This window comes from Teleopsis dalmanni, chromosome 1 (genome assembly GCF_002237135.1).
Source record: "Teleopsis dalmanni isolate 2A chromosome 1, ASM223713v2, whole genome shotgun sequence".
In the NCBI taxonomy this organism is placed as follows: domain Eukaryota; kingdom Metazoa; phylum Arthropoda; class Insecta; order Diptera; family Diopsidae; genus Teleopsis; species Teleopsis dalmanni.
In genome coordinates, this window is record NC_051846.1 from 31284726 (window position 1) to 31304363 (window position 19638).

Below are 19638 nucleotides of genomic sequence, written 5' to 3' on the forward strand. Positions count from 1 at the left end.
TTAATGAAATTAGTGAAGGTCGACCAAAATGAGTTGTTCAGTTATTGTCCCAGAAAACATTGATGCTGAAGCAACCCTAGGCATAAGTTCTACCAGCATACGAGTATATAAAATATTGCACGATCATTTAGACGTGAAAAAGGTTTGTTCTCATTGGTTCCCCCATCATTTGACAAAATCTTAATAAGATGCACGTGTCGTTTGGTGCTCACAAATGCTCAAGAAGTACAATGGCGCTACTTCAAAAGACATACAAAAGACATAAGATTGTAACACAGGTGACGAATGATGGATATACGCGTATAAAGCGGAAAGTAAACAGCAGTCGACTGTATGATTGTATGGCTATTTCAAGATGAACCAAATGCAACAGAAGTGGTTCAAAAAAGGTTAGGAACCACTGATGTTAGGGTATGAAAAGAGATATAGCATCTAAAAATAAAGAATTAATCATATCGACATGGTCTCCTTGACGGAAGTTTGAAAAGAGTGATAACTCAATAATCGTTTGCATGCCTAGCAATGCAGCAGTAGAGGTCCAAGAAAATTAGTTAGAAAATAATAAAATAAAACTCAAGCTATTCCAATCATTAAAACCTATAATGGAAAGCGAAAAATACGAATTTGTGAGCAATATTGTAAAGCAGAATAAGGTATACTTTTACGATAATCAAGAAGAGTAACAGTAAAACTTTATTTGCCTTTATATATATATTATATTATATATATATTATAATGTATATATATATTATATTGAATTATATTATATATACATATATACATTATAGTTATTAAATAGAGTATATAATAATTTTTTTTAGTAAACATGATGCCATATTTTTATAACTAATTTTATAAATAAAATAGTTCAAATCAAGTGAAAAATTACAAAGATAATTTCAATTGATTTCGTTCTATTGATTAAGTTACATTTTAGTTGCAATGTTAAAGTTCAGATTGGAGAAACATGAACAGAAATTAAAGAAAATTGATTTAAGGTGAAAGTGTCCATTTTTTATAGAAAATATTTTCTAAATGTTCAGTCTGTGTAAATAAATTCCGAAAACAAAAACTACATAAACAGGAAAACTTTGTTGATGACTTTTTTACGATGCAATCTCATTATCCACTTCAAAAGTGGATGAATACATACATAAGTATCTGAATTTAGTTTGTAGTATTTGATTGGATTTGGGTTGAGCTTGTAGAGGTGTTTTGAAGGCCAATGGAGTTCGGAAAATTTAAATGTTAAAAGTTTAAATTTCAATCCATATAGGAATTTTCGTTTAATTTGCTGTCAATAAACAAATGAAAGACATCTCTGACAATCAATGATAATGTTGACTCTTTAACAGTACAAAAATATGTTACTTTGTAGGGATTTAAATATTTTCATCAGTGATTTTCAGTAATCATAGTTATTAGTCTGAACTTTATTACTCTGAAATTTAGCAAACTACAAAGATACAAAACATCTTCGAAGGATACTAAAGGATTCAATTGAATTCATTTATATAAAAAAGTACATTTCAAAGCATTATGTTTTTCAACTGCATAGACATTAAGAGTATTTTAGGTATTCAAAATGAAAAGCAAACAAATTGAATTGTATGAACCTTTATTGTTTAGAAATTTGATGTCAAAGAGTTTGTAAACAAAATGAGAAATTGCAGTCAACACTGTCAAGAAGTTACTTTATATTACGTCGAAATGTTTAAGGTTTACAAAAAGATTTTGATTTTGTCACTACAATTAAAGCAAATATTTGAAGAAATATCGAAATGAAATTTAAACAATGATATTTCATTTAAAAATAAAATTAAAACAATGCTACTTCAATTAAAACTGAATAAGGAAAAGTCCACAAATAGTTAAGACTGAGTGAAGAGCAATTTCGAAAATCTTTAACAAATAATTAAAATACAAGATTTTAATTCAAGTATAAATAGATTGTTCTAATAAATTTATGGAATACCATCCAATCATCAGCAGTAGACGTAAAATTCCGACGCCGTTATTCTAATCTCTTAATCTCTTAGATCGTCGCAAATATATAAACTATTTTTTAGGAAGCTCCAAAATAACAAAGAAGAATTTAGTAAAAATCTTATCTAATCATTAGTCGAACTCCAGTCTAATTTCGAATTTTAAAGTGATGTGGGCACAATGAGTATCGCACTCACAAACAATGCAACAAAAACACATTCAATTGTAATTTTCAATAATTATAGATTAACAATATCATCATTACAGCCCTAACAAACCCTAATGCACATATCGCAATTATTTCGAACAGTCAAACTGTCATTTAATTCCTGGTAGGCACCAGAGCCATCTTTTTTTTTTGATTAGTAATAAAAATGTGGAAATTTAATTTCATAAATTTTTTTTTAAAAGTAATAATAGAAAACTGATGTACGACGCTGTAATAGAGAGATAACGTTTATTAATTCCAATAATAATTAAAAATGTTGATCACTTGAGACCACGGTTGCCACTTGAAAATTTTTTTCTGTACCAAAATTGGTTTAAAAAGGTACCATTTCTGTAAAAAAAGGTCCAAAATTTTTTTGGACCTTTTTGTTTTCTCGTTCTGTGTTTATCATAGTGTTATAAATGAATAAATATAAAATAGTGCAAAGTTGCATTTATAAAAAAAATTAATTGGAAATATCCACAATAAAGTTGGGTCGTCAAAAATGTACCATTTATTGAAAGTGAGTACCAAACGAAAAAAAAAAAAAAAAGTACCAATTTTGGTACTAAAGTACCATAAGTGGCAACCGTGCTTGAGACATTAATATGAAGTCTTTTATCCTCTATTTGATCAGTAACAACCTCTGATGAAAAGGCCGATGAAATTTATTCTTTGTAGAGATATATATTAACATAAACACTATTTTAATTATATTGTTTCATTTATATAATATGCAAGGATAAATAAATAATGCTATTAAACAGCAATATAAAGGATTATATATAACTTCCAGTAAAGCACTTTTTTTGTAAAAATTATTGCTGCATACAAATGTATATTTTAATAAAAGTGGTGTCTCATAGCTGTTATAGGATTAAAAACCTGAATTTAAAAATGACTTTAAATTCAGAATAAAGTTTTAGGTTTTTGCAAAATTTTGATTCTTCAGTTTGTATTGTAATCAGTTTTTTTTTTTGGTAATGCTACTTTCTAGCACTTTTTTGCTGCAGGGTTAGCAGCACTTTATAACAAAATATCCTCATAATATTCAAAATAGCTTCGACTGGGCGTTCATATATTTTTTTTTAATTTTTAAACTAAATAAACACTTAAGCAAGTAATTAATTATACGAACATCTGTAATATATTTTGTTATAAATAATTAATTATTTAGAAGCAAACTTAAATCTAAACATAACTTAAATTAGTGTAATGACCTTGACACACACTCAGTCGTCTTCTGCAGAAATAATGGCCCATTGTGGTATCATGGATTATGATTATTTTTACCGCAGACTAAATGAACCACCTGAATAGAAATAAAGATCAATGTGGTTAGGGCACCACCAACGTAGAGAAAAAGCACAACTGTCCTATATAAGTAAAAATATACCAACCTGACAAGTCAACAAACTTGACTATATCTCTAATTTTAAAGGTTAACAGTTATATCATTGCCAGTAAGAGAAGAACTGTCAAAGTATTTTGGTGTTTTACTATCTAAAAACGAGCGCTTAGATATAGAGTGAAACACAGTTTCACCCCTGTATAACTACAAACGCGATAACATTATAGATTATTGTAAACAATGTAAATCCTGAAGTCTATCAAAAATTTTCATCTACCCTAGTTACTCATTTTACCTAGTTATCGGTAGATATTTTCGTTTAATGGCCACCTTTGCCATAACAGGTATGACATCAATATCAGGGTAGTGAATTTCATAGAGCAGCGTGCTGGTTATGACAAGTTCATCAGCTCTGCTGTTACCCGTGATGCGCTTGTGCACCAGTACCTATATAAGTTAGGCACTGATAAACCGAACCAATTTATTGAAAGAATTCTAGTTGAATGTGGCTGTACCAAAATTACTAATATCGAAAAATAATACTGAGATTTAATAGCAGGTTGGCTGTCCGAAAATGTTACGTTATTAATATCGAGAATCAATAATATAAATAACTTCAAATATTTGTGTGTATTAATTAAAATTTATTTCGTTTTATAATAAAAAATTATTACAAATATAAATTTATTTTTTATATATAATAAATTTATAAATTTATAAATTTCGTTTATTTTAATATAAGAAACGATTTTACTTTTATACATATCTATTAATTAATTTTTTGTTATATATAAACTCTATAATAGCGCTCTTTTTATACGTATAAGTTTTTTTTAACAAATTATTATTCTTATGAAAAAAGTATAATTTAATTTATACAAGATTTAATGGAATGTAAGATATTTGAATTAAAATCAAATTTAAGATTGCAGATTTTTTAGGCTGCGCTTTTAAGCATTAAAGCATATAATTTTGAATGAATTTAATTTACAATTAAATTAAAATTTGTAAACATTGTAACGATAAAAAAAATTATGCATTCCAAAATCATGCATTTAAAGTTAATATTTTCCGACTTAAATATAAAGTAAAAGTTTAATAAAAAATTAAAATTAAACTAAATTAGAATTAATAATAAAAAATAATGGACGGTGTCAAAAGTATAGGCTATATTCTAAATTAACTGACTATTGACGAAAATATGGTTATTTTAATTTTACAATAAACTAATGAAAAAAATTAAATTAAACAAAAGATAACAAAGCAAAATGGTAAGTAAACTAAAAGTGACGGATAAAAAAAAATCATTTTTAATATACAATTTTGATTTCGAATATGAAAAAGAAAAATTGCGCAAAAAATTGGCAGTGTGAAGAACATAAAGTACAAACTCTTATATATGAAATTTGTGTTCTTTTCTTTTTAGAATTTGATTTTGGTTTTTGCTTCATGCCTATAGTCGCTTGCAGTGTTTCGTTTTCAAAATGTATCTTTCGTTTAACTTCTGATTTTTAACAATTGTGTTATCGTTTGTGTACTTGTTTTAGTTTGGTGTAGGTGACGATTGCTCTATGTCTCTTTAAGCAGTCCAGTCGACTACTTCTTGCAAACCGAACTATATGAACCACTCTTTTCGTTTAGTCACTTGGTGACCTGTTGTTGAATGCATGACAGCCTCATCAGGATCATCTGCGCCATCAGCACCATTATCTTCATGTGTCAGATAATTTCCTTTATGTCTATGCAGATATCTACCAATAAGGAAGCCCATAAGACAAAGTAACAGGAACAATATAACAAGCAAACCTAAAAAAAAATATATATATATTATTATAATTTTGAAATGAAAAATATATATAAATATATATTAATTTGATTGTTAATTTTTATAAAAAAAAACTGTTATCAATAGAACATGTTAGTAATAGACATAAATATAAAATAAATATTCTATATAAAATTTACAGGAAGCTTGTAGCTCTGATGAAACGAATCAACATGAATTAATTAAGTATAATTATTGGAACATAAAAACGGAAGAACATGTAAAGTACAGCGAGCAGTAATTAGGATAAATCATGGGAAAAAACAGTCTGTCCAATGGTTATATTCTGACCTCAATTGAATAAAGACAGTTCTTGCTGCACGAAAAAGTACCCCCTGCGGGTACTAAAGGATTTAGAATATTCCCGCAGTAGATATCCTTGTCGTAGAAGGCAACTAAAATTCCGATGATCCGATCTGGTACCACGGGGGTCAGTGGCCCGCAGCTTCGGTTGTTCTGACCATTGGTGATGGCTTCGTGGTGGTTGTGGTTGATACCCAAACTTACGCGGGAAGAATGTTCAATTTTGGTTCACATTCGCCGTGGAGTTGCGGTTTCACCACCGGGTGCTACAGCCCACATTGTAGCAGAGGTTGTAGGTAGGCTTCGCATTAAACCAAGATGGAAGTTATGACCTATACACATTTCTTCATTGGAACCTGCGGAAGTTAATTCCAAGAGGGCGTTTATTGACGCTTTGTATCAAGACGTTTGCTTTTGAGTAACGTGATGTTAAGCCGTTGCAGGCAGGTAATCACGTAAAACACATAGAGAATTCTGCACGAAAAAGTAGAGAGATCTACATGAGATGAACATGAATAGCATAAGATCTCAAGAATCTCATTTTTAGAGATTTCTGATAAAAGTCTATCAAGAACCGTTTTTTCGTTGCAAACATGGTCTCAAACATTTATATATATGGTAGGTCTTATCCGATGAAACAAGTCTTAAAATATACAAAGTGTTCATTCTTTTCATCTTTTATCCTTTTTTTATTCAAAATTATCCCCTTCCAAAGCAACACAGCTCTTGAATCGTTCAACGAATTTCTCAAACCTATCGGCTAAAATTACTTTTAATATATCATTTGAAGATCATCGTCAAATTCAATTTAGAAGTCACATGAAGCTAAATAAATTTAATATGATGAATGACTGATAAGAATGATGCACTGAGGGCTTTGTACGATAACGTATTATTTCACAATAAAAACCAACTGTCTGCCTTTCATTATTTTGGATCATAAAATGTTGATACATATAGAAGTAGTAGAGTTCCCAGATAATATTCTGCGTTGCACTTTCTGGTACGAATTCATTGTGAACAATTCCCTTTGAATACGGTCGAATTTTTGTTCTGTCAGCATTTTTGTTCTTTTATCTCCTTCGGTGGCCTTCGGCATTATTATTACATCTTTGTCAAAATTCAATAGGCTGTTCTACTTTCATTATTTTGGATCATAAAATGTTGATACATATAGAAGTAGTAGAGTTCCCAGATAATATTCTGCGTTGCACTTTCTGGTACGAATTCATTGTGAACAATTCCCTTTGAATACGGTCGAATTTTTGTTCTGTCAGCATTTTTGTTCTTTTATCTCCTTCGGTGGCCTTCGGCATTATTATTACATCTTTGTCAAAATTCAATAGGCTGTTCTACTCATTATCCTAATTTCATATATGATAAGTTTCGCAACACACAGCAATTGTTCGAATACCTTTTTTGACTTTCTCCATGTTTTGTTCACTGTAAGTGGTTACAAAATAGGCCAAACCCATGGCAGTCTCATTACCATACAGTTTTTTTAGCATTTCGCATGATTCTACACTTCTTTTTTACACAATTTAAAAATTATTTAAAATTTAACCTTTACTCTTTGTTCCATGTGATTTTTTCAACTATCGTACATAAAGTAATAGTATATAACATAATATATATACTTATATACTTACAATGGGGCATTATTATTACAAACGAAGACACCTAGAAGATTATTTTTTCTTATAAAGAATTTAAAAAGCTACTTACATCCTAACAGTACTGCATCCACTTCATTATAAGCCTTTCTTAGTTTTTCCTCATCCACTAATGGAGGCGGTCTGGTTTCTATATCGATAGGCGGATGAGTTACTGGCTCAACACCGCAGAAGTCTTCAGTTAATTGTGCTAAAGAAAAATACAATAAAATAACAAATTTTTCATATGAAACTAATACCACTTACTTCCAAGTGATTTAACATTTGATGGTGGATTTTGTTGGAACATGAGCTTCAGTGGATATATATCATCAAACTGTACACGTGATACACAACCTACAAAGCCATCAGTCATAGATTCATTTTTACCAATGTACATATATTGAATGTTATTGAATTGTGCGTCAGCTGATGCCTTTATATCAAAATGATATTCTTGTGGCTCATAGTTGTCTACTTCAAGTACCACTGTAGAGCCACTGTTTTTACGTGAAAAACGTACATCGTGATATTGTCCCAAGCCAAAATGTTTCTTGGGGAAAATAATTTCTTGACGTTCAAAGCCAAAATCAAAAATGCAACGTAAATGACCTAAATAAGAAATAATAAAATCATATTAGGCAATCCATATTTAAATATATCGCAAATAAAAAAAACATTTCATTAATTTAGTATTAAGTAAACACAAACCTGAGTTAGATATTTGTATAGTCAAATATTCGCCTGTTAAATTAGATGAAAAACCTAGCAAGAAACCTTTTGGGATTGTTGTAGTAAATCCAACACGAATATTTTCAGCAATTGTGGAACGGAAAGATCCTTCAAATTCATAACGTATAATCGAACTGGACCGCAAGTTGACACCAATTTCTAAATTAAAAAATTTAAACTGAATAACTCTTACTATAAATGCTTAACTATATGTTTACCATCAGCGCAAATGCGTCCTTTGAATGCACTCCAACGACAATCGCAATTATATCCATCATAACGTTCAATACAGGTACCATTATTTAAGCAAGGACTTGATTCACAGCGTCCAACACAATCTGCTGTAACACCATAAAGACCACGTTTTGCATATTCCTTAAGATCTACCATTTTACCATTCAGCAATAAAGCACGTATACAACCAACATAACCATCACGGTACTCAGTATTAGCACCGACAACTAAGTCTGATGTTAAATGAAGTGCACGTACAGGACCTGGTGGTTCACGCACTTCAGCTTTTATAGAACCGTCAACGACGAGACGAGCTTCTTTTCTATAAATTAAAGTAATATTAATATTTTTAAAATTTTGAGTGTAAGTTACTGTATATACCTATTACGTTCAACGCTAACTGTATGCCATTTATTGTCATTGAGATGATAACTTGTGCCAACATTCACACCTAATGGTCCACTGCCTGCTTGATATTGAAATTGTAATTTATTACCACCAATAATACTAAGCTTAATATAATCTGTTGGACCAGTTGCATGGAATAATACGGCACTCTCAATAGTTGTCTTAAATTCCAAATAGATATCTCCTGAATGTCCCATATCGAATGGTGGTAAATTAATTGTAGCATCAGCTATGCGGAATGTTACTACATTACTAAATAGATCATCACCCTCACAACGTAGTGGGCCTAATGTATAACGTCCTTGTTTTTCATCTAAAGGTGTGCCGGTATCACCAAATTTCAGAGCACGTACTGGTAAATATTCTTTTTCACGTATGTCGCCGCCATCTTCTGTCCACTCTAAACTATTCGAATCGCAGTTACACCATTTTGTGGGATCGTGACATTTAGCGAGAATTCCGCATTCACATTTGCGAGAACCTGGCAACGCACCAGCCCAATAATCCATTGGTTGATTATGTCGTGATACCCACCAAGAGAATGGACGGAAATTACCAGATTCAGCTAGAATAAATATGAAAAGAATTAAAATGTATCTATATGTATTTATATGTGTTGATATCGAAAGATGATTATATCAGTTTTTCCAAAGAACTGCTGAAGAGAACTGTTCAAAAGAACAGTTCAAGAGAACGATTCAAGAGAACGGTTCAAGAGAACGGTTCAAAAGAACAATTCAAGAGAACGGTTCAAAAGAAAAGTTCAAGAGAACTGTTCAAAAGAACTGATCAAAACAACTGCATTTGACTATTACTAAATACAAATAAAAAAAGATAGAGTGGCAACAAAAAGAACAGAGCAGTTTGTGCAAATTGTATTTGACTAGTTGAAATTTCTAGTGTTTTGATGTTTGATCACTTATGCTCAAGCATAACATTTCGAACCGCTCAATGAAACATAAAACAGATTTGCTATTTACGTAGTTTAAATTTCTCAGAGTACATTGAACATTTTCGAGCATATAAGCAACATTATGCTCGAAAAATTTGAAGTACTAATGTTAACTAAAAGTGTGGGAATTTAAGTTATAAATAGGTAAAAAAACATATAGAAAAATTGCTTCTTATCCATACAATCTTAAATATTGTTTATTATATTTTTTACTTCACTTACAAGGTGAATTGAAGAGACGTGACGAACGGCAGGAATAACTTAAACGTTGCCAGCAGCTATGTGATCTGTTCAGAAGTGCTTCAATTTGTTGCATATCAGCATCGTACAAAATATTTTGCTCAAACGAGCCTGGCTCCTGGAAACCGTCAACAGTTGTCGTATGCTCTTGACTATGACTTAAAGTTGTAACCACACGACCATCAGCTATAAAAAAAACAATGAAAGATTATTAATACATATTTTTTTTAATATATGCATATACATACTGTAGAACTCGCAAGTAACAGGGAAAGGTTTCAACGGTCCACTGCCATCAACATCGATGTTGATATCCACGCGTTGCTGTACATGTTGCACATTTTTAAATGCTTGACAGGAAAGTGGATTACTTGCTAAAAAAATATATATATAATATAAAATAAGTTAAATCATAAGCACAATGGAATTACAATTAAATAATCTTAAACTCACAAGTATGACATACAGCGCCTGCATAACCGTTGTGTTGACAGTCGCAGAAGAATTCCATTGAATTCTGATGACAAACACCATTATGTTGACATGGATTTGGATTGCAACGATCAATCATTTGACAAGCATCAACAACCACTTCATCACCACAACAAACTTCTTCTCCTTGCACCCAATCTTTTGGCAGTTTATAATTGCCATCAACAAGTATCAAACGCATACAACCAACGAAACCATGTTTGTCTATGCCTCCAGCAATATGATACGTACGACCAGTCGAAAATTGTATAGTTTTAGTAGTTGTCATAGGACGTAGATCGATATTCAGGACTAATTTATTACGGGCCATGGTTAAAACGAATGAATGCCATTTGCCATCATTGAATTTTTCATCATAATTATCAAGTATAATACGTGGTTTATCACCTAATTTTAAATCAATTTTCACTTTACCATACTCTAGGTAAACCTTAACGAAACCTCCTGAAGCAAATTCATGATGAAGCATCATGCCTCTTTCTTCATAAGTACGGAAATAGAATGAAACATTTAACGTCTTCTGGGCTTCATAACCCTTTAGACGTACAAATGAGTTACGTGTGGTGAATGTTACTGGATAAATTGGCGGTGACGGACAAGCATATACGGTGTTCACTTTTTGATAACGATAATTTTCACCAATTTCAAAGGCTTCTTTCATTTCACGTATGAAATTTGTTGCATTAAAATAAATATTCTCCAAACAACCGCTGAAATTTTGTGGTACAGCAATTCCTTCTTGTATATTTGGTACGCCACCCAAGAAAAGCTATAATTGAATTTCACGTATTATAAATTGAATATTAGAAGAGAAACATAATACTCACTTCACGATTCAAGTTAATGCGATTAAAATCGCCCTTAATACGTCCATGAACTAATACGCGATCAACTGAAAAAACAATATCACGACGATTCCGTGAAATAACCACGTCATGCCAAACATTGTCATCTAACAAACTGCCTACTGATAGTGAAGTCATGACACCGCCTCCTAAATCCAAATTCAGTACCATTTTGTTGTCTTTAAGTTGTAGTGCAAAGTAGTCGCCTTGTGTACCGCGAGAGTACATCATTATGCCATTGGCAGTTGCAGTCTTAAAACGGAAACGTATAGATTCTTTTGTCGATGCTATGGGTTCTCTTTGAAGATCAAACCGTACAAGTCCAGTGCCATTGAAGTATAAATTATCAGACACTTTTTTATGAAGATAATTATATAAAATAGATTTAAAAAATATGTTAAGTATATATTATTATATTTTTACCATAATCGCAGCCGTAGAGTTCTACACGCATGGAAATTCGATCGTGCCATCTTGTTGGATTTATGCGAACCCATTGAGCAATAATCGGTACATCAAATACGCTATAATGTATTGAATTACCGTCGGAATTACCTTTGAACATCTATAATATAATTAAGTTATTAATTATAATTAAAAGTTATTAATAAATATTTTTTCAAGAACATAGAAAAAAAAGCCAAACCAAAATATTATATGATTTTAAAAGCATTTTTAGTGACACTTTCTAACACCAATATGTTAGGATTGCATTATTAAACACAGCACATAAATCACATTTAAAATTAGACCTATAAGCTTATAATACCTTAAGAGTTTTGTCTGGCCAAATATAGAAATTGATTAATGAAATTATAAAGCTTACCAAATCTTTTTCTTATATAACCATCACCTTAGAAGACATTTAATGTAAGATATATACAATAACAATATAACTTCATGATGCTATTACAAGTGCTAGTGACAGTGAACGTAATAAATGTCCAATATATGGCATTAAACCCGATGAAATTAAAAAAATTTACTATATTATGTTCGCCAGTTTTATGATGAAAGTAAATTAGAAATAAAAAAACAATCCACAATTGATCTAAACCCAATTACATTCAAAAGTGTATTCACATCACTTTAGAAAGTAAGTATTAATCTAGTTTATTTTAAGCATAATCCAAGGTGGGTTTAGAAACACAACCACAGTTTATTAGAATGAACATAGAACTAATGATTTGTTACCTCAATCACCGAATTTTTCTGATCCAACCACTTTTGCTACATTATGTCGGTAGAAGATTTATTTCCAATGAGAAAGTTATCATCACAGGAACTAACGCCTATTTTTAAGACTTCTTCAAATCTGATATCCCAACTAAAAGGGATCAAAAACCCGAATATATGTTTAAGAAAATCTTTCAAAGTAAAAGTAAATTGTAAATATATATATTTTTATAATAAAATATATATAATACAAAGGATTTTCAAAAGATGTCTGGACTAGAGTGTTTAAATAAGATATCATCTAGTTGTGAAAGGACAAAATGCGGTTTTTTGTATTTATTGGCGAAGAGTTAAAAATAAGTCATATTTAGATTAATCCCTATTATATTGTACTTGCCACATTTAGATAGAATTATGAAGAGTGTGACTTTTGAACTCAACAATATAACATACAAATGCCTAGTAAGCAAATAAATATTCATTTAATATGGCTTACTAAAATTATTTGTAAAATAATTTAATTACTATAAAATATCATCGTTAAATTTTTAAAAGATATTTCTATATATTCCAATCTTTTCCTGGCCTTCATATAACAAGACATGCAAAATCCCATGAATACAATGTTCACTACAATTATCTCTGATTACTGGTGTATTAAAACTGCACAATCCTTTAAGCACTCATTGCAAAAGTTGTAGAAACTTACAGGAAAAAGAAACAACCAAGCATTTTCTCTTTGACTGCCCATTTTAGACTTCCAAAAGAAACAAGTTTTTAAGAAAGTATTTTTTAACATTTTATTGGACATAAATTCAAAGAAATGAATCTTATTTTAATTCTTTAGGTTTCTTGCGAGGATTGTAATAGTGAAATTTGCGATGAATAATCGCCAGAGGAATGATAACTTCTGACCTGCCTCTACAATAAACCATTTTTTCTAATACTGTTTTAAATTATTAAAACCCTTTCCCTATGGCAAAGGTTACATGAAGTTAATATAAAAGCCTCAATCAATAAGGCCTCGATAATCCTAACCTAACCTTATTTAAGAATTCCATTTTCTAGCAGGGAACTGAACACATACTAAACCCACAGAAAATACTTCAATTTTTCCATGTTTACTGGGATAGCTTAATTAGTAAAACCTAACATTAATATAGTGTAAACCTGATCTCCTATTTTCAGGAACATGATAATCTAAATATACCATAATCTACAGTCAAGTTATTCAAATTCATAGCACTAATATATGTTATTGTGTGCATCATAGTCAAAAGACTATATTTTCTTTGTTATACTTTTTACTTCCCAAGGGATTTAAGGACAATCACAGTACACTAAACAAACAATTATCTATATTTTTACCTGTGGTTCATTAGAGGGATTAACATACGATCTCCAATACTCGCCATCATCCGAATACTGCACGATATACTCAGTAACAAATTCGTTAGTGTATGGGCGACCCATAGTTGCAATTTTGCGTGTTGTACGTTTATCACCCAAATCGAGTGTTAAAAAGTGATTATACGTGTTCTCGACTGGGGTCCAAGCAGAGTTGCCTTTTTAGTGTTAAAATGTTAAATAAAGCAATAAAGTTATAAATTTTATTTGGTTAGTAAAAGTATTGATTTTATAATATTAATAATATATATACATATCAAGTTAGTTACTAGCCAAAGCTCAAGTCACACATAAAAAAAATAATTAAACAAGTAAAATAATTTTAAGTAATTTTCAAAATTAGTAAATAAACAAAAATTAAGTGCAAGTTTTTTTCTAACTACTAAAATAAAAATATTACAAAAAAATGAATTAAATAAATTTTCGTGCAAAACATTTGCGTGCGAAAATGTCCCACTTTCAGAAATTTATTTTAAACCCGTATACCAAATCCTTGCAGAATATGTGTTATTGTTAAAGGATTTGTTCACAGAAATGCTGAGTTACATTCACATTGCGGCTTTGTATGCATATTGTCAGTTGCGTGCTGTTATGTTAACCGGATGCATTTGCTTTCCATTTTACTTATCCGACACCACATTTTAGACCACTTACCTTTATATTGCCCCCAGGTTCTTTGTAGTCCGCAAATTCTAAATCTGTTATGCCATAACTAATGGTGTACTCGGTCACGTACTCATTACTGTGCGGACGTCCTTGCAGCCCAATGTGTGTCACATTTTTAACGTTTCCCAAATCAATGATTAAACGTTGATCAAAGTCTGAATTTTTAGCTGACCACGATGTTCCAGCTAAGTTTTGCAAGGACATTGTTGTTGTTGTTGAATTAAATATTTATAAATAAAATCAAATGTAATAATAAAAAAAGCAGTAAATATAAAAATATACAAGATATAAAAAATATATTGGTAAGATATGTGAAAAAAATTACAAAATATAAAAATATCGCACCACAATAATTTAAGAACATGCATTCTTTTCTAATTCACATAAAAATTATTATAATAAATCAATAAAATTATAATTATACTTAAATAAATGTATTTACATAACTCATAACAATATAGAATAGTTAAGAGACTACCCAAAGTTTGCCAGAGGAAGCCCATGGGGTAAAGACCCTGACTACGCCCATGGAGAATCCTTACATAAACGAACTTATTGAATAGAGTCATATATAAAATATAATAAAATAAAATGCTTCCATTATTGACTCCCAAAAAAAATCATTGATACCTCGTTTACTTTATCTATATATCAGCATTTGCTACTATTTGAGAAGCAAGCGCTGTCCACTAGTTCCATTGTGTTAGTGTTAGTTAACCTTTCTTGAGAATTTTGATGCTCTAACTAGAGTGGTAGTATGTCTTCGACTATCGGAAACATGTGACTTCGTTAAGTAGAAAATAACAGGTAATTTTCAGAATGAACACCTCTTACCTCATATAGGTGAGGTGACTTATCTCAGACCCCCATCAGAGTTAATGGAGCTTTATTTTAAGGTAACCTTAAAATAAAGCGTACAGTTCAAGAAAATAACGGAAATAACATTATACTTCAATATTAAAAATATTATAGCAAGTCTGAACCACCTATATTTAGTTGGTCAGAGTTTCCCTCAGCTCACTTTTTCCACCTTCCCTTTGCCGCTTTTACAATTTTAGTTAAAGGGAATAATTAATTTAATTATAATTTTAAATTTTTAATGTTCTTCTACTAAAGATGACAATGGTAAATAAATTTATAGGAAATTCACATTAGTTACTCACTGATCTCACCTGAGCTTTCCACTATCTTTGTCACTATCTTTGATTTCATTTATATATGATTGAAAAGAGTGCGAATAGCAATTTTACCTGCTATTCTGTTTAATTAAGTTATTTTCAGGAACAAGCGACAAATATTTTGACTTAGAAGACACTGGATTGGCTAAGAAGGTGGTACGTCTTTTTGAGCTTATTACATTCTTGCGCCTACTTCAAGAATGAGATATGTTAACTCTATTTCATTGTATGAAAAATTATATCAAAAGATAAAAATAGTCAGTACTTAGTACCAGGTCGATCAGTCATACCAGAGTATTTAGCGTATAACTGCAGTATATACCTATAGAACTTCATATAATTCAATGAGTCCTAATTCCTTCCAATTCTAATAAAGATATTAATGATAATAACGATAATAATAATTACTCAAATAATCATCCTTTTACAGGAATCGAAAGACAGGCATGCTTTCTTTACCTATTCTTCCATATACATATATTATCTGGTTTTGAGAGCATACTATTCTACCTTGTATCCAGTATATAGCATAACATTGATTTCAAGGCAGCTTCTCTCCAGAAGTTATAATTATGAATTGAAAAAATTGAGCTCCGTGATTATTTATGTAATACATTTCTAAGATATATTTCACAAATATAATATAATGTCCTAGAACTATCAATTACTGAGAGCTATCGCATATACTTTCTGTTTATGTCTGTGCAAATATAGCTGGAAAGGACCTATACTACAAAATTCATATATATAACAACCCATTTGCAGCACTGATATGAAATCTTCATGTTAATAGGTGACATGGGCGACCATAGATATCTTTGAGTAAGATTATTCAATACAAAACTGATAATTCGTTTAACGATTTAAGAAATTTAACGCATAAATTTTTGAATTGGTTTGATTGAATAGCTTGATAGCTCAACAAAGCCAAATTTTATGTTAGTAGTTCGATTCAATTATATGAGCAATTTGAAGCTTGCGATTCAAAGCCTTTGAACCCTTGGATAGAGTATTTATTATTATCATTATTGTAATATATATGATAGTGTGTAATAAATATAGTAAAACAGGTCTGGCCTGGAGTTCATTATGGTATCATTCGAAGATCTATCTCAGCTTCTCAACGACATCTAATATATTTTTAGAAGAAAGATTTGCTTAAATCATAAATCTTATAAGGATTGTTAAGTCGATTGTACTTGATTGACAGCAGAGTTTTCTCTACTATTCAAGTACCACATAAGCGCCCTTTTAAAACTACATACTAAGTTATGAATATCTAACTTTATCTAAGAATATCTAAACGTAGTTGATAAAGTAGATTATTTTTTGAAAGAACTATGCTGGGAACTTCCGCACACTTTCTATGTTCTACTGTGCTTAAAGTAGACATTTCCTACGAAGTTAATAGTTCGTCGAACAGTGACATAATACATGGAGGAGAAAGGATTAATAATATCAATTTCCTCATATTTATAAACTTTCCTGCTTTATCGAAAATATTACTATTATATATATATATATTATACTATATTACTATTATTATTAATATTGTGAAATTTATATATGTATTTATGAAATTAAAATGGTCCGACTCATATGCTTTAAATCAAATTTTAATTAAACCACACCTGAATATCAAATTTCTTTGAACAAACTGTGTAGACGAATCGGCTTTCCTTATAAAGCATTAACTCAACAATTTAAAATCAATACCAAATTTTCAAAACATTTTCTCTGTTAAATGTATATTGATTTTAAAATGGAAATTCAATTTGCTACGATAAAACAATAACCCAACAATAAACTCTACAAAATACCAAATTAAGTTCTAACAAATGATGTCATTTACAGAAACTATCCCAAATGCAACACCCACATTGCCGATTTCAGGATGCAATTAAAGCATTCGATTTAGGCACAACAAACTTAACTGAACTGTTGTACTTAATGAGGGCAGGATTAAAGTATTCTTGTCATTTTGAACGAGCACAAGCAATTAAATCCGTAAAAATCTCTACTATAAATTCTTTCTGACGTGGAAGGCCACAGTATTGGCTGGTGGTATTGTAAATAATTTGAACAAATCTTTTTCAACGAAGTAAAATTTATTGCAGCTTTAAAGTGGTCGTTACAGTTTCAAAAAATCATTTACAAATCGCACAATGCAAACAAATGCAACTACAGCGAAATCCTTTATTGCAACAGCAATTACGAGTACAAGGAGCAACCCTAAGCCGAACCTGAACGCTTCCCCTAACACTGCACAAATGAAATTTGCAATAAAATTAAATTTTTTTGGACGACATAATACAAGGATAAACAAATCCTATGCAGTTATTATTTAATATATCGAAGAAGGGTGCTTACTTCCATGCGCCGCAAACTAACACCGCACCAGGGGGTGTCAACACTAAATGGTCACGAAATATATAAAAACAACAATGAACTACAAAATAAACTTAAATAAATTTAAATTCAGTTTGGGAAAGGAATTTTTATGATTTTTACGATTTTAGCAGAAAATATAAATTGCATTGTGTTAAAAACAATTTAAGCAAAAATAAAATAAACAATGCACACTTGAAATTGTTTTTCGGAAACGCCATTCAAGCAGAAAAATTATATGGAAACCTTTTCTTCGATTGGTTTTTAGTTATCCTTTCTTGCAGCGGAAGGATTGCGCTCTAATTTGTGGTTACACATTTCACAAAGTCCTGCCTAATTTTTACTTAGAAAGCAGCTGCTCCTTTTTAACAATTTTATGCTTCATTTCATTGATTAAACGCTTTTAAATGGAACCTCTCTGGGTTTCTCATTGGAATTATGAATAATAATCAAATTAATTTATATTGTTCCCATGGTATCGAATTTCATATATATGGTACCATATTTATGTAGTGTTCTTTAATAATTATTTCAATAATAATTAGCAAACTATTGTTCTTAGTGTGTAACCGGTTGGTTTATTGAAATAAACTTTAATAAGTTCAACAAATGAAAGAAAAAAAAAGAAATCAATCAAATTAAATGAACAAAAATAAGAACCTTACTAATCTAGAGATGAAGTTAGATATCAGTTAATCTGAAATCGTTATATAGTAAGAAAAAATTGTGTGAAAAGTAGTTAACCGGACTCTATACATATTTTTTAGCAATAGTACTCCTATAAGCAGAGGCAGTTTCTGGGATGAGAACTCGTTTGATCGGTTTGTTAATAAGAAATCCCAAACGAAAACATTTTGGTTTTCACTAGTAAAACAGAATGCCTTCTATTGAATTACAAAGATGAGTAGTACAAAACATCTATTGATCACAAAGCTACAGTCGAAATCTGAATTCCATATCTTTATCTACATGTCTATTTACTTTAAGATAACTACTTTTCTAAGCTCAGTTCCACACTTAATTGATGAATGAGACATAGATTTTATCATTCTTTTAATACACTATATAGCCTTTTAAAATGCGCACTTGCGCTAATCAGATAATAATTTTTGAATAGATTAGATATAATGAAATGAATGAGAAGAAACTGCGATTTTATTACACAATGAACGAGATATAATAGAAATCATCAATTAACAGATTGTGAAAAAATTCAAATTATGCAGTGTAAGAGTGTTGTGCACCAAAATATCGGTACAGTAAAAACCATCCTGTAAAAATCATTCAGTGTGAACCGATTCTTATAATATTCTTAAGTAAAGACATATTCTTAACTTTGGTTAATACAGAATAAATAATACTACTAGTTAATCACAAGGACTGCAGATTGGATCACCATGCTAGAAAATTAAATCTCCCTTCAATTATACCTGTCGCAGCTGTGGTCAAGACGATAAAAGTGCCTTTCAACTGCTTTGTCTTTGCCCAGTTTAAGCACGGCAGTGACTCTACACTTTAGGAGCCACCCCCACTCTTTGAGGTTCTTGATCAACTAGAAGACCTCCCTCTAAAACGCATTTTAAGCCTTGCCAAAG

The 19638-nt window shown here is 30.6% G+C and overlaps 1 protein-coding gene across 1 annotated transcript; it reads right to left on the minus strand.

Moving 5' to 3' along the window:
- Positions 1-4675: 4675 nt before the first annotated feature.
- LOC119675511 (neurexin-4-like) lies at positions 4676-14681 on the minus strand. The gene is made up of 12 exons (XM_038086720.1): positions 14466-14681; positions 11652-11793; positions 11211-11581; positions 10345-11152; positions 10140-10265; positions 9874-10077; positions 8673-9264; positions 8276-8613; positions 8037-8216; positions 7593-7937; positions 7399-7536; positions 4676-5351 (listed from the first exon to the last, which is right to left on the minus strand). Exons 1-12 carry the CDS (start codon positions 14679-14681, stop codon positions 5161-5163), a joined length of 3651 nt encoding a protein of 1216 aa, XP_037942648.1. The 3' UTR covers positions 4676-5160.
- Between the last annotated feature and the right edge of the window lie 4957 nt (positions 14682-19638).

What these genes read in the sequence shown, in the direction of transcription:
- LOC119675511 (XM_038086720.1), bottom strand. Translation starts at nt 14,681, where the DNA reads ATGTCCTTGCAAAACTTAGCTGGAACATCGTGGTCAGCTAAAAATTCA. An exon ending in AACCTGGGGGCAATATAAAG is followed by an intron (nt 11,794 to 14,465) that starts GTAAGTGGTCTA and finishes ATTATATTATAG; the next exon opens with ATGTTCAAAGGTAATTCCGA. An exon ending in AGGCGCTGTATGTCATACTT is followed by an intron (nt 10,266 to 10,344) that starts GTGAGTTTAAGA and finishes ATATTTTTTTAG; the next exon opens with CAAGTAATCCACTTTCCTGT.